Raw genomic sequence first — 15,340 nt, 5'->3', positions numbered from 1 at the left:
TCCATAACACTGTAACGGTTATCGTGTTAATAACGTTATCCATTATATTTTGACCACGTTAAAATAACGATACCCAGAATATTGAAATATTGTATGTGTGTGTGTGTGTGTGAGAGTGTGTGTGTGTGTGCGTGTGCGTGTGCGTGTGCGTGTGTGTGTGTGTGTGCAAAACTTTAGGTAATTTGTTACTTTAGTTTACCCCCGCCCCCTATTTTTTAAAATTAATTTATTGATTTAATATTTAACAAAGTTTTTGAAGAATAACATTCTTTTACTATTCAAATATATATGGAAATTAGGCTATATTACTGCACAGTGCAGAAATAGTGTGCATTTTTCATATTCACGTTAGTAGTCTACACACATAGGTAATTACATTTTTAAATATAACCATTAAATGCATAGTTTCCTTTTTTGTCTATTCTAACACATTCTATATTATCATTGACTTTTTTTTGTCTATTCTAATACATTCTACCAAAGCCTCACTTTGGACATGAAATATACTTACAATGATCAGGGACTGGCATGTAGTTTTGCGGGTTTTGTGTTAATAGTTATGTGAACTTATGTCTTCATAAACAGCATAAAGGTAAAACATAACTTTATTTGCACAACCTCCCCTCGTGTTCTGCACAATAATCTGAAATATAAATTAATACTAATAATGCAAAGTTCGAGTGTTTTGTTTTTGATGGCTCTGCCAGAACGCCACCCATGCAGCTAACTAATGGGAATCCCCCGTCCTACTGTATTACCAAAAATGACCATTTTTTCACGTTGCAGGGCTTAAAAATAGCCGCTATTATACACAGTAACCTCTACATAACATGCGACAGTGTGAATGTATACAGTAGTTTCAAGTTCCTGTTTGAGAATCAAATGTTTTTCGGATCAGTTATAGGTGGATTTCTTTATTAAATAATTTGGATCATATTATTATTATATTATTATATAATAATTATTTTACTGTATGTGTTTTGCTCTGTTAAAACGTGCAAATTTTCACGTAAAACTGGAACAACGCGTCTTAATTTTTTTTTTTTTTACAGAGTTTATTAAAGACGTCATCTTTGCCGTGCAAGTTAACGGCACATCTTTCAATTGTGTAATGCACGTAAAAGTTCACTTTGATGTTGGCTTAAGTAACCCATAAATAAATAATAATAATAATAATAATAATAATAATAATAATATAATAATAATAATAATAATAATAATAATAACTGAGGGGTATATTTATTTATTTGCAAAAATCTGGGGAGTTCCAGTGATGTAGTTTATATAATAATAATAATGTGTGTGGCAAATTAAGCTTCTCGGATTATGAAGCAGAAGAGATACAGGTGTTGTTAATTTACTGTTAGTTCAAAATTAGTACATTTGCAGGTCTTACCCCGGTTATATTTTCAACCCTTTTTTCAACATTGATATTTTTTTTATAATTATATGCATTTTTTTTTTCTTTCTTCATTCAGAGCTGAAGCGAAACCTCCTGCGGTCGTAGTTTTCAGAAATCTTTACTGTACTTTTTGTAGCACTAAAAACAAAATTAAGAGATTACTCTTAACGGGTTGTTGGAACTTTTCTTAAGCTGTATTGTAAACTAATTATAAGGCAATACCTATACAATCTGGGCGACTGGTATTCCAAACCAAGACAGATCTTGCAAAGGGGGCTATCAGTTCTGTACGCAACTTTTATTTTTTAAAAGCGTCTTTAATATATATTAATTTTTTCAAGTTGGTAACATATTTTAAAACATTTAACGCGGGGGGTGGGGGGTGCAAGGGCTCAGACTGAAAACCTTCTCACAAAAGAGTACGTTGTAGATTCAAAGAGAGAGGCCTTCATTCAAGCTGTGCAGATATGATGAAACGCACTGTATTTTATTAAGGGAGGTTTTTGTTTTCAGTGCTCGATCAAAAAGTCAGGAATATATCCAGCTTGTAAACTCGCTGTTGTTATTCGATTTGGCGATTAAAGACTTTTATAATGGTGCTTGTCGCTTTTTTTTATTCCTTTCTAAATAAACGTGGCTCTGCTTAGATTGGAATTTTGATAAGGCGACGGAGAGTCGCTGGATGCAGCCTGCGCTTTCGATATCAGTTAACTTTCTGACAGTTGCATGAGAACTGTAATCCGTTAGGATCTATCCCCTGCTTTCTGGTAGATGTCCCGATCGATAAAGCAGAGGCTCTTAATTAAATGCACATTAAACGAAGTATTAAATGCTAATCTTCCTGCTGTGTGAAACAGGGATACTGCATCTTTAAGTCGGATGTAGCCCCTTTTCTTTTTTTTGGGATGGGCTATTCTCATAACGTCACATCATTCCTCCCTCTTTCATTTTCTCGTTCTTTAATTCTTTCTCTCCCCCATTTACTAAATGGAACGGCTTTTTAAGCTCTCCATGTCTGTGTGCTTTCTCTGATTTTCAGCTGGGTTTTTTTTCCCTCTTTGTGTTTTGCGGATCTGACTTTTAAAAGACGGAGCAAAATGACTCAGTAACATTTTTCTTTTTTTCGTGTTTTGACTATTTGTCAAATTCTAATCCGTTTCACAGAACCATGATGTATTCTCCTCTCTGTCTAACTCAGGTAAAAAAAAACAAAACAACTTTTATATGTCTTTTTTTAATATTAGTTTTCTATTGTGTAATTGTGATGCTCCTTGTTAAAAATGTAAATAGGTTTACAGTTGAAAAAAGGGCGGGATGTTTGTTGGCAAGTCTCCTTGAGGAGCCTCTCCACATTGCTGTGCTGTGATCTGGCAACTTTGCAAACTTCTCTTCTTGTAAATTTGTTTTTATGTCTGTTTTTTTTTTTTTCCCCAACATCGATTTAATGTCAAAGCTCCTACGCTCTTTGCTGCTGTTCTTAATTTGGTCACTTCGGTGCACACGTAGTGTTAGCGTTATTGCAATAATATGGACCTTATTAGTATTCAAATAAACCATTACGTTTGAAGCAAAGTGTTTTCATTCCACACTTTGTATTATAAAGTGAGCCACAGGTTTGTTTTTATACTGGTTCAGTGTGTGGCGTGAGTGTTACTGGGGAATTGCTAACTTTCATGAAAACCAGCCAATTGTGCCATGCGCAAACCAGAACCGTGCCTTTTTGGGGTTGTTATATATATATATATTATACTATATATATATATATATCTATATATATATATATGTCGTCAGACCGAGACAATTACTTGGTTCATGTCACTTGCCACCCTTGGGAAACGGTCAACTCCAAAAGTCTTTTTCTGCTGGCTTTTGATGTTGACTCTCATTTTAATACGTTGCCCAAAAAGCCGCGGTTGCAAGTCCAGTGCATTAGGAAATGCGCATTAATTTGCCCGGGCACCGGGTTTTGAAATATATTCTTGTTTTCGTGCGGAGTATATCAGATTCGCAGAGAGCGATATAACATATCTGTTCACCATTCCATAAGAATGCAGTAAACTCTGAGAGTTTATTTTAACGCGAGAAAAAGGGGAGCTGTCTGTTGTGTTATAGTTACAGTTGCTTGACAGTTTAGGGGGAAAAATAAGTTTGGAAAAGCGCATTTTTGGGTGTCATTCTGCCCGTACAGAAATAATTCTAACTGAGGTTTATCAGCGATTAAACAGCAGCCCAACATCAGTATTTGTCTTTTACCTCAGAGCTAGGATTGCCACATTTATAATATTATTTACTGTGGACAGGTTGCATAGTAAATAAGTAAATAAACGATAGAAATCAGCATTGATTTGTTGATGCTTTTGCACTGCCTTGTATACTAGGTTTGTGTGCACGGAAATATCTATGAGTCCCGTTGTGTTGTTTTTTGTGTAACTACGAGATAGTGATTGATTTGGTTGAAAGCAATAGTGGTGGGACAAACTTTTTCCTGTTGGATTATTAAAATATGTGTTATTATATCCATATGTAAATGCTGCATTACACACACAGAGTTGAGTAGAGGTATCTGTGCCGCTAGGTTCCCCCACTCAATGGAACAGCACGGGAGAGTCAGCCCACCACATTGTGCGGTGTTTATTCCACCTTGGTTAGCATTGACAATAACACTGTGCAATTTTAGCCTGAAAGAATTTGCACAGTTGAGATCCTTGCACTAATTATTGTAGTTAATCCACTTGACCTGGTTTTCATTTGTCTGAAGCCACACTACGCCTTTTTTTCAATTGATCTCGAATTGGAATCCAGTGGTAATTTAACCTGTGTGGTTTGAGGCCATGATAATTGACCCCATAAATATACAACAAACCCACCCATTACCACAGAGCGTGTGAAGGGAATGTACCTTATTGAACAGGAGCGGGCAGCACAAAGACATGCGTGAACAATACCCAACCAGAATGAGTATAGTCATTCAAGCCAGTCTGATGATATTTATTAAAAAAACGAATTGTCCAGCAAGCTGCATGGTGATGCTAATGATTTTTGGTACATGCAAACAACCTTTGAAATCCGATATATTGAACTGCAATTGAGTAGCATTCATTCAGGGTAATATAGGCAATCAGAAACTGACAGGGCATAGACACTAACATATGATCTATCTATCTATCTGTCTATCTATCTGTCTATCTGTCTATCTATCTATCTATCTATCTATCTATCTGTCTATCTATCTATCTATCTATCTGTCTGTCTATCTGTCTGTCTATCTATCTATCTATCTATCTATCTATCTATCTATCTATCTATGTCTATCTGTCTATCCGTCTATCTGTCTATCTATCTGTCTATCTATCTATCTGTCTATCTGTCTATCTATCTATCTGTCTGTCTATCTATCTATCTGTCTATCTATCTATCTATCTATCTATCTATCTATCTATCTATCTATCTATCTATCTATCTATCTATCTATCTATCTATCTATCTATCTATCTATCTATCTGTCTATCTATCTATCTAGTCTATAGGTCTATCCTCTATCGATCTATAGATCTAGATAGATAGAATAGATATGTCTACTTCTTCTTTTCATTAAGAAAGTGATAAAAAAAAAATCGTGGTTCTCACTATTTTTATATTAGCACCAAGATATATATATATATATATATATATATATATATATATATATATATATATATATATATATATATATATATATATATATATATATATATATATATATGTTGTATATTATTATTAGTATCAGTTCTCTAAAACGAATTATGGTTCTCCCCCCCTCCCCGGACTTTTTAAAATTTTTATATTTGTTCCATGGCCTAATCTGCTTGGTAATTTATACAGCAATTGCGTTTTAAACGATCGTGTTGCTGGGATGTGCAAGTGCACACACACACACACACACAGACTGCATTGTTTAAACTCAATCAAAGACGCAGCATGCTCTGTAACACCAGCGCTGTTCTGTTGTGAGGATGGGGCATGCTGTACGATAGGGAAGCTGTACTCAAAGGATTGTTGTATGCAATGCAATATATGTATCTGTGTGTATGTATGTGAGTGTAGATGATGTCCCTTAATGTCTATAGTATTGTATGCATCAAGCTCTATGGACTATTAATTTGTCTATGTTACCTGTGAAAAAAATATATTGAGTAGGTACAGTATTTTTCTTTTTTAGTTAAGTTAAATCTTAAATATATATATATATATATATATATATATATATATATATATATATATATATATATATATACAATTATTTTTTTAAAAAATATATTTGGGATACAGTATAAGCATTATAAAAAGACGAGTGGGAATATTGGTCAAATATGGTCAAATCCACATATTATAATAAACACATATTACCAAAAAAAAAAAAAAAAAAAGAACAAACGTAGTAGATTCATTTTTTAAATTTTTTTTTATCATATGGTATATTCATATATAATACAATTCTCTTTCTCAATTCATCGTCCCGGGACAACATATTCGGATATACCAATGAAAGCAGTGGAACAGTCACAGCAATTGTTGTCCTTGTGTGTTGCGCTAAAACCCTTCCCTTTGTTTTGTGATGGGGAAACGGCAGGAAATCGATTTGCTTTTTAAAAATAGTTTCATCAATGTAAAAATGATATTACTACAGATTTTTGTTACAGTGTTCCCAAAGCACCGATTATTGGCAGGTATTACCAGTCCAGTATCTGGTAAGGAAATTGGTTGTTGATTGCGCCTTTATTCAGACAGCTAAACAGTTCAAAGCCTACAGCATTGAATTCACTGCCCTTTGCTTTACTTTTAAAGCACCTGGCTAAGCTTTTCCCACAGTATACCGCACGTAATAGGGGCATGCTGGAAAATATTCTGGTAATATTGGCAGAAGCCAGTTTGTCATTCTGTAAAGCTGCTCCCCTTATACCAGCAGGGTGTTCCCCAGCATCAGAGATGTTTCTAATAACAAGTCACTCTAACTAATGCAGATCATTGTTAATCTGTACAAAAATCAGCTTGGTTCTGAGCGGGCAATTAAAATAAAAAATAAAAAAAATGGGTGAAAAGGCCACAGCACCCCCTTCTGGAGACGATCAGTTTCGCACACACTGCGCAATGTAGGGCTGTTTAAAACCTACCACCAAAGAGGACGACAGGGAAATCTGCAGCTATATATATATATATATATATATATATATATATATATATATCCCCTGGCAAACACAACTCTGTGACAGGAGGGCCAAGACATTTGTAATGGTGCCAGTTTATAATAATTGCGTCTCCGATTTTGCCTCAAAAGTAGGACAGGTTTGTGTCGATGGAGGCATGTTTCTTTTGCAGAGGGTAATCAATGTATTGATCAGTTTACCAGGCGAAGCTGCGGGAAAGTAATGATGCTTCTCTGGGATGTTGGGGTGCTAACAAGGGCCTGATTCTTACCGGTATATTGGTTCAGCTCTCTTCTGTAATGGCACTTGTTTTTCTTAAAGGAATGCAACTATTTAATGGGGAACTGCTTGCCCCAGAATTTAGTTAGAATCCTTATATCCTAAGGATAAACACGCCTGTAAAAAATAGGCACCTGATGTTTACTGTCATGTAAGCATGAGAATGACACAATACAATGCAGCTATCAAACAGACACGCGTTCTCAAGGCTAAACGTTTGCCTGGCAGTGTCTTGAAAGGTTTGCATTTGGATTTTGATCGAGCGTTTTGAAAGTTCTGGATGATGCAGTCACTGTATTATTTGGTCCTTTTTAAAAGGAAAGGATAGCTAACATTTATGAAGGTCAGACGTTATTTAAAGGTCAAAACAGTTTATTTCGTATTAGTTTATTTGACGAACGCCGTTATCTATTTATTTGTTCTTATTGTATTTATTGAGTCATTTCTTGCTGGTTTTGTTGCATGCAAATAGCTTTTTCAGAAAATATTCTTTTTCGTTTTTTTTGTTTTGTTTTGTTTTTTGCACCGAACATTTTGTAAAGTAGCATGAAGGTTCATACATGCTGCATTGTTAAGAAGCAGGGGGTTTGTAATTTTGGTGAGGGGCAGATTGAATCGACCATTTTTAGTTCAGGCAATTCGTGGGTCTGTCTGCATCTAGATCAAAAGGCAAGAGCAGTAACCCCTCCCCTTTCCCTGCTTCAAGCACAAACACAGTGTCTGCTCAGATTATATGAGAGAGGGAGACACATCACGACCATCGGGTCCATGCAAATCAATGCTTTACTTCCAAGAGATTTTCCCATAAAGAAAAAACAAACATGTTGATTTAAAAAAAAAAAAAAAACAACAAAAAAAAAACAAACAAACACAAAAAAACAGATCAAAGAAACTGACAGACGCAATATGTTGATATATATTTTCCAGATGCAATATTTTGATATATATTTTCCAGATGCAATATGTTGATATATATTTTCCAGATGCAATATTTTGATATATATTTTCCAGTTGCAATATTTTGTTTGTAGACAAGCTTAACTAGGTCCTCTGTAAAAGTTTCAGCCCTTTGTGTGCACTATTCCATGACAACATCCCCACTGGTTTGCCTTTGACACTCTTAATAAACACCTTGGGGACAACTTGATGTAGTGACCCATTTCACTGAGATCTAAATTCATGCTCTGAACAGTGTCTGGAGTGTTCTTGTGACAAATCTCATTGAATCCAAAGAAAAGCTTGCAATATTATTATTATTATTATATTATTATTATTATTATTATTATTATTATTATTATTATTATTTTTATTACGTATTGATCCGTTTCCCCAGCCGCTATATGTCAGTAAGCTTCAAGATTAAGTTTGTGTTGGAACAATAGACTTATTTCTTAATTACAGACGAGCAATAGGGACTTGTCTGATGAGTTGACAAGATTTCTTATCACATGGTTGGTATTATAGCAAACAGGGCCCAATCCATATTAAGAGCTGCTTGGGAATGTTTTTGAGGACTGTTCGGGAATGTTGTTAAGAACTTTTTAGGAATGTTGTTAAGGACTGTCTGGGAATGTCCTTTAGGACTGTTTGGGAATGTTTTTAAGGGCTGTTCGGGAATGTTGTTAAGGACTTTGGGAATGATTTTAAGAACTGATTTCTTGCAGAATAAGCATTCTCTTAGAGTACTTTTAAAAACTTAAAAAAAAACCCTAAAACAGTTAAAAAATCTGTTTTACAAACTTCTAATGATTCAAAACAGGCTTTAAAAAAACCTTCCATAGCGAAACCTTGTTTATTGTCAAAGGGGGAGACACATTGATAAAGACGCTATATATCCCTGTATGTTTCATAAGATCAAGTTTATCAAAGCTGCCCTTAAACCTGCCTGTTTAAATCATTTGCTGAAAGTTTTGTTACAGGAATCTTTTTACAATCTGCAAATTGTACCTTTGGAGCAAAAAAGCCTGGTCAATTTCAATGCCTACAGGTTTTGTTGTAAAAAAAAAAGATTACACTTGGTACAAGCAACTCAGTCTGTTTAGAAGTGTATTCATTTTATTACAAGGCCGTCTTTTTTTTTCTGGTGGTGTTAGTTCTGATTCCCGTACGGAATGCTGTGTGCATCCCTCTAACGGAACATTCTTTCTGGCTGTGGTGCAAAACTGCTTGAGTTTCTCTTTTACTGCGTGCATTGCCTGCACTGCCTTGGCACGCACTTAATAGAACCTGTTTTGCATCGGCTACCTCTCCTGTTACAGTAATTGCCAATTTCCTAATTACAGAGGAGCAGCACTGACCTCATTTTTACTTCCATCATCAGACACGTTTCCTACATTTCTAATACTTCATCCAAATTGAAATTCCATCCAGAGAGTCCATTCAGGCATGTTTTTAAAGGGAGTGGTGGGGGTGGGGAGCTTTATAAGTCTGCTGGCTCTAGGTAAGGGCTAGGTGATCAAATTGGCAGTGGGTTCAAATCCAATCTCATAGTGCAGCACAGGGAAAACGGCTTAATGGAATCTTTCGTTAATTGAATCAACTGAATACTAATAAAAAAGAATGCTGTTCATCTGCTTTGTGTGATCAAGCTGAAGGCATGTATGCAGGATCGTGTTTAGAGGTTTTCTCTGGAAGATGTTGGGTCAGATAGAGGTGAAATCAGCACACTCCTAACTGAATAGCGCACAGTCATTGATGCATTGGAAACAGTTTGGTTTTCAAACAGACTCTTGGTAACATGGCAACAGGTATGCATTGAGAAAACTTGAGTATTAAAAATCAAGAAGACATGTCATGGGCCAGGAAGGCATGTGTTACTGGGCAGCTGCATGAGGCTCCCAATGGGGCGATTCCTTGATTAGTAAATGTTTATAGAGGCAAAGCTGTCGGGAAAAACCAAGCGGCACCATCATTTCGACCGCTGCTGGAGTTTAGGAGGTAGACCAGGGATGATCTAGGCATGGAGACTGAGGAGACGGAGTAGCAGCAGGGAGGAGAGCAGCGTGGGGAAGCTGTCTGTGGTAGTGCTGTATCGGCCCAGTGGATGATCACTGGATTTCAGTCACCAGGGCCACGCGATGTAATAATGTTTTAACTGGTTCAGCGCTCAGTGACCTTGAGAGCGGTTCATTTCTAATTTCACTGATTTAATTTAGCAGGATACCCTTGAGATCGCTGATATAATTTTTCAACAAGCATAATTAGCAACAGCCATTTACAGCAGTCAACACGCACAGGTCAGACAAGAGACACAGCTCACTACACACAACGCGGAGCTCAGAAACCACGGACACAGCCCTCTGTTTATCACGAGAGCAAACACCTGAGTTCCGATTATCAAATTGCAGCTTTTTCGAAAAATTGCTAAGTGACCTACTTACGCCTCAGTTCCACATTAGCTGTACAGTTATACAGAAGCAGACCCCCTTTTGCAGTGGGATGCTGTCTCTTAACTCTCTGAGGGGAAACCAGCCACCTGAAGCGCCCAGGATTTTGGAGTCCTGTTCCTTACCAGTGTGCGCACTGGTTGCGTGTTTAGGAGTAGAGTAGCGTATGCAGTTCATGCTCCCTCCTGCAACACTGCTGGGTTATTGGCTGGTTCTTACCAGATCTTGATACACGGTGCCCGTAATAGAAATTCCCTTTCCTGGTTGATTTGTCACCCATGATTTGGGAATAAAAATATTAATTTACGCTGGAAAAAAAAATATATATATATAGTGCTACGATATGGACAACACAGGATAGAGCAAAGGTAAAGAAATGCTTTTCCTGTATAGCAAATATCTTTCTGGAGAACACCTTAACTTGAGTGAAGACAGCCGCAGAAATACACCGCCACTCGATTTAACAGACCAAAAAAGATGGCATTGAAAGTGACCCGGGATGCTTTGAAATGAAATCTCCCTGGTTAGAGACACTGAGCGCTGAGAACCTGGCAGTGCACACCAGAGGCACACCCATACACTTTTCAAACTGGTACCGCAAGGGAAATTCTACGAAATGATCTGAGGCTACAAGGAAAAGATTATTTGTTAAACAAATTAATTTGCATAGAAGAAATGGAGGAACATGAATTGCTGCATTTCCCCAGATCAGCGGAGTGGAAATGTACTGACTTCGATTGCTAGGTCAGGCTGTCAAGTCAGTCCAGGATATACTGAGCTATCTCTTATTGGCAAAGTTTAGACCAGGTAGTTTAATATATACAAGACAGAACCCCAAATGACTGGCAATGCACTCTGTTTATGACATCAAACTAGTAAGTAAAACTGTGCTGAATACTGTCGAGGTTTATTTTTTCACCTTAGAAATATTGCCAGACTGCATCCCATGCTTTCTCTACCTGCAGCTGAAAAACTGGTTCATGCTTTTGTTTTCTCCAGGATCGATTACTGTAACGCCTGCTTGCTGGGGTGTTTAATAGCATCCTCACTAAAATTCAATTTTGTAAAAATTCTGCTGCCAGAATTTTGTCTCGGTCCTGCTCAAGAGATCACATCACGCCTGTCTTGGAGGCCTTGCACTGGCTGCCTATCAGGTTTAGAACTGATTTTAAAATTGTATTGCTGACACATAAGGCTCTTCATGGGCTAGCTCCAACTTATTTGTCAGATCTGTTATCTTTTTACACTCCCACTCACAGCCTCCGCTCTGCTGATCTCAGACTGCTGTGTGTCCCGCCTGCTCGCCTGTGATCTATGGGCGACAGGGCCTTCTGTTCCTGTGCCCCCAAATTATGGAACTCCATTCCACTAGAGATCAGGGACTCTGCTTCTTTGAGTGTTTTTAAAGTTAATTTAAAGACTTACTTTTTTAGAAAGGCATTTTTATTATTTTTATGATCTCCTTGTGTTTCTTTTATGCATAATCTGTTTATTTATTGCAGTACTATTAATTGTGAAGTGCTCTGAGATGACTGCTTTTAAGGGCTCTATGCATACTAAAGTGTATTATTATTATTATTATTATTATTATTATTATTATTATTATTATTATTATTAATATCCATGCTAAATGATCATGTATGATCTAGAAAGATGTTATTCATTTAGTTAATAACAGATTGATATTATGATTGGGGTCTTCGTTTAAAAACGAGGACTCCTTTGTGCTGAGCTTTGAACTGCAGTATTTTTTTTATAGTTCAGGCACTGTTCGGTTATAGAGGGCAGGTTTCTTCCCCGCAAGGACAAAATTACAAGGGCCCCCAATATACTGCTTAAAACAGGAGCAGTTCCATTATCGCCTTGAGTACCGTCATTATCGATTGTTTGTAACTTTTTATACTAGTTTTGGAATTCTTGCTTGTAAACTAAACTAACATTCCTGAGTTGGAAATAGCTGTCTAATAGCTCAGCGTGAACTAAGGTGTTGCTGGAAAAAGCGAGTGCTGTGGATTATGCACTGGCTGCAGTACCAGCAAACTAGATGGAGCTGCTTCTTTTACAGAATGCTGTTCAGTTTCCCACTGCCAGCTCCTGTTAATGTCACCCTCTTCTGGGCATTGCCATGCTTCAGCCGTGCTTGTACTGCAGTATTAGTTACCATACTTCTCAGTGTGGTACCATGCTAGCTTGTGCATTGCCATGATCCTACTATGTTTTACTACACTTTGATAGGCTTTCTACCATTTCATATACTACTGTCAGTCTACATAAGGGGATTTGTATGATGGTCATGTAAGCACTGTACAAAACTTGCCAAGCGTGTTTTATTGGCATTGCCCCACCCTTTGGGATATAGGGTTTCCGCATAGGATTATTAACATTAGTGCTAATAAACATGCTCTGTGCCAGTTGTCTTGTTATATAACCCGAGGGGACAAGTGGGCGGAAGCTGAATGCCATTTCTTTTAATCCTCAATCTTGACATCTTTAGTGCGCTGACAAAGCTGTCGTCTTCGGTGGGTTGTGCTGCAGACTTTGAAGTGTCTGACCTGCTCTTAGTTTTCTCAAAAGCAATTATTTCGTAGCACGCTCTGCACAGCTCCGTGTGTTCATTGCGCTCAGGCTTCGTGAAAATCAGATAAATGCATCTTGGTAACGGCTCAGCTGATTCTACGCTTACGTTTCCGTCCGTTACTTGGGTTGTCTTGAAAGCAGTTTCGAATGAGACTCGTTTGTTTCCATCAGCAGCAGATTGGGGCTCAGTCCCAGTTCGGATTGCGGGCTGGCACTGTGGGCTCTCACTGATGGTGGGAGTGACCTAATGAGCGTCCAATGAAAAGGACTGCAGATGGAGCCTGGTCAGCCCCAGTCTGATATTGGACTGAGCTGAGATTTGCAGTACAGGTTTCATGGTGTAGATGGGAATATGATTTCATTCACCGAGCTCAGACAATGTATGCACAGATTTCCCATCACGTATTCCTGAGCATTGTCATGTTACACTTGACTCGCTTACTGTAAATGTTTATTTATTGATCCGCTCTTCTTCATTTACTTCTGTTGTTGCCTTCAACCAGACGGGTGTCATTTTAATAGCAGTCAGCTTACTTTTTCGGTGTCTGATATGCACTTACACAGCAGAGGGGTCTAGAGGCAGAGTAGGCACAATTTTTCGGGCTGGGTATCTATTCTTGAACAGACACTAAAATCTTGCTTCAAAGCGACCACCTCAAAATGAAGGCCTCTTTTTGCTGTTCTTTTCATTTCTGTTGACCAGCTGAAGCAGACATGCACATTTTACATAAACTTATGATCAGATTTGCACCGCGGGGCTGTGTGACCCGTCTTTATGGTCACTCATGGGTGCAAACTCTGTTAAATTGCAGATTATCATCAGTCACTTGACTTTTTTTTTTGGAGAAACCATCAGGTGATTTTACCATTGTAATTGACGTCAGTGCCTGTTTTTCTCTAATCAGAGGTGGCTGTAGAGAAACAATGATCTACAAACTGGAGCAACGCAACAGAATGATTGCCACAGTAGAGCGCAATGGTAAACTGGCTTCTTAAGCAGATGTTACTGTTTCTGGAGGGAGTTGCTGGAGATGTAAACATTTGCAGGCTATTAGATGTAATTATGATGTTATGTTTTGTCTCTATTGTAATGTCTTCTAAGTGGTATTGGTCTTGTTGATCCTTTTGGTATGCTTTCATTATGTGTCAGGTTGTGCGCTGTGTTGTTTGTGTGCAGCACTGGGGATGAAGGGCTGTAAATATTTTATTTTTTATTTTTTATTTAGTTTGCCCAATTATTTTACCCCCCAATTTTCTCCCCAGTTTCAAATATCCAGTAATATTTCCCCTCACCGCAGCGATTCCCCGCACAGCTCAGGCGAACTGAAGGTTCAGCGGGCGTCCTCCGATCGCATGAACAAGCCAGCTTCCTCTTTTACACCCAAAAGCTGATGTCAAAGAGCTACCGACCTCTGGAGATTAAAGGCCAGTCCTGCAGGCGTCTGCGTTTGTGCTTACTGGGCACCTGGCCAGCAGGGTTCGCTGTAGCGCGATGAGGAGAAACAGCCCCTGCCGGTTTTGGAGCGCCAGATCCAATGTGACGCTCCCTTCGGAATCCCCAGCGAAGACCACATACTTCGCACAGCCGGGACGCGACCCTGCGGTGTGTGACTCACCCTGCGCACCACGCTGGCACGCTTCTACCTGGGGAGTCACTGGGGGGGGGGATCCCAGAGGGCCAGATTTTTAACACCAGGGATGCATTTGCAATCTTACTGTATCCTGGTCAAATGAAAGAACGGCTCCATTGTTGGAACTGAAAGGGAACTGGTTCTGCAAGGGAATTGGTTTTCTCCAGAGCTGAAACTTAAAGTGTTTCTTAAATGCAAACAGGACCTAAATGATAAAATACTGTCAGTACAACAAAAGAAAACAAAAAACGTGAGCAGTGGTTTATCATATTTAACTTTCCAGTTCTGCAAGTCACACAGTAACGGGAGCTGGCCGAGTTTCCTATTAGTCTCACAGCATAAGGAAACTCTAAGTCTGTGTGAATTGAGCTGTGGTCCCTTTGAAATGTTTAATTGTGGTGCAAGCTCACCTGTTGGTTTAACTACCTGGTGTTTTTTTTATTTCTCTGATAAGAGAAGGTTAAATGATGGGACACTTTAGCTGTGTTTCCTAGGGCCACAAGGTAGTTTTTGCCGCAGAAGATTCACTTTGAAACAACCCTGACATGTGAAAAAGCAGGATCTCCCGGGTCTGTTGAAGAGCAGCCCAGGTAGAAGCACTGTTAACACAGCCACAGTGTTTTCTTAATTGCAGAGGGGACCGCTCACAATTGTTGCAAACATAAAAAGATAAAGGTGCAGTAAAAAAAAAAAAAAAGCTGTCATTTGAAAACTGCTTGCAATGCACGTGGGACACTGTGCCTTTAAATACCAGGTGACTGTGTGATAACCCTGCTGAGGTCACCTGAGGTAATCCCTTCAGGTGTCATCACACCCTGCTTAATTATATTTGAATTGCTGTATATTTTACTTGTCTTTCTGCCTTTTGAACTGTTTCTCGAA

General features: G+C 38.3%; 1 protein-coding gene across 6 annotated transcripts in view; it reads left to right on the top strand.

Annotated features, from left to right (window-relative positions):
* Positions 1-15,340, top strand: part of LOC121301086 (nuclear factor 1 C-type) — an 87,115-nt gene that overhangs the window by 901 nt on the left and 70,874 nt on the right. The window contains exon 1 of one of the 6 annotated variants that reach the window (XM_041230202.1): positions 2,210-2,600. The exons of 1 other annotated variant lie outside the window; for it this stretch is intronic. In XM_041230202.1, coding sequence (XP_041086136.1) covers positions 2,571-2,600 — 30 coding nt within the window. In that variant the 5' untranslated portion in view covers positions 2,210-2,570. Of the gene's footprint in view, positions 1-2,209; positions 2,601-15,340 lie in introns of those variants that run through there. 4 more of the 6 variants (XM_041230201.1, XM_041230205.1, XM_041230203.1 and 1 more) reach the window with 4 other exon arrangements.

This window comes from Polyodon spathula, chromosome 26 (genome assembly GCF_017654505.1).
Source record: "Polyodon spathula isolate WHYD16114869_AA chromosome 26, ASM1765450v1, whole genome shotgun sequence".
Lineage (NCBI taxonomy): Eukaryota > Metazoa > Chordata > Actinopteri > Acipenseriformes > Polyodontidae > Polyodon > Polyodon spathula.
Note: the sequence above shows the minus strand (reverse complement) of the source record. Positions and strands in the feature narration are given on the sequence as shown.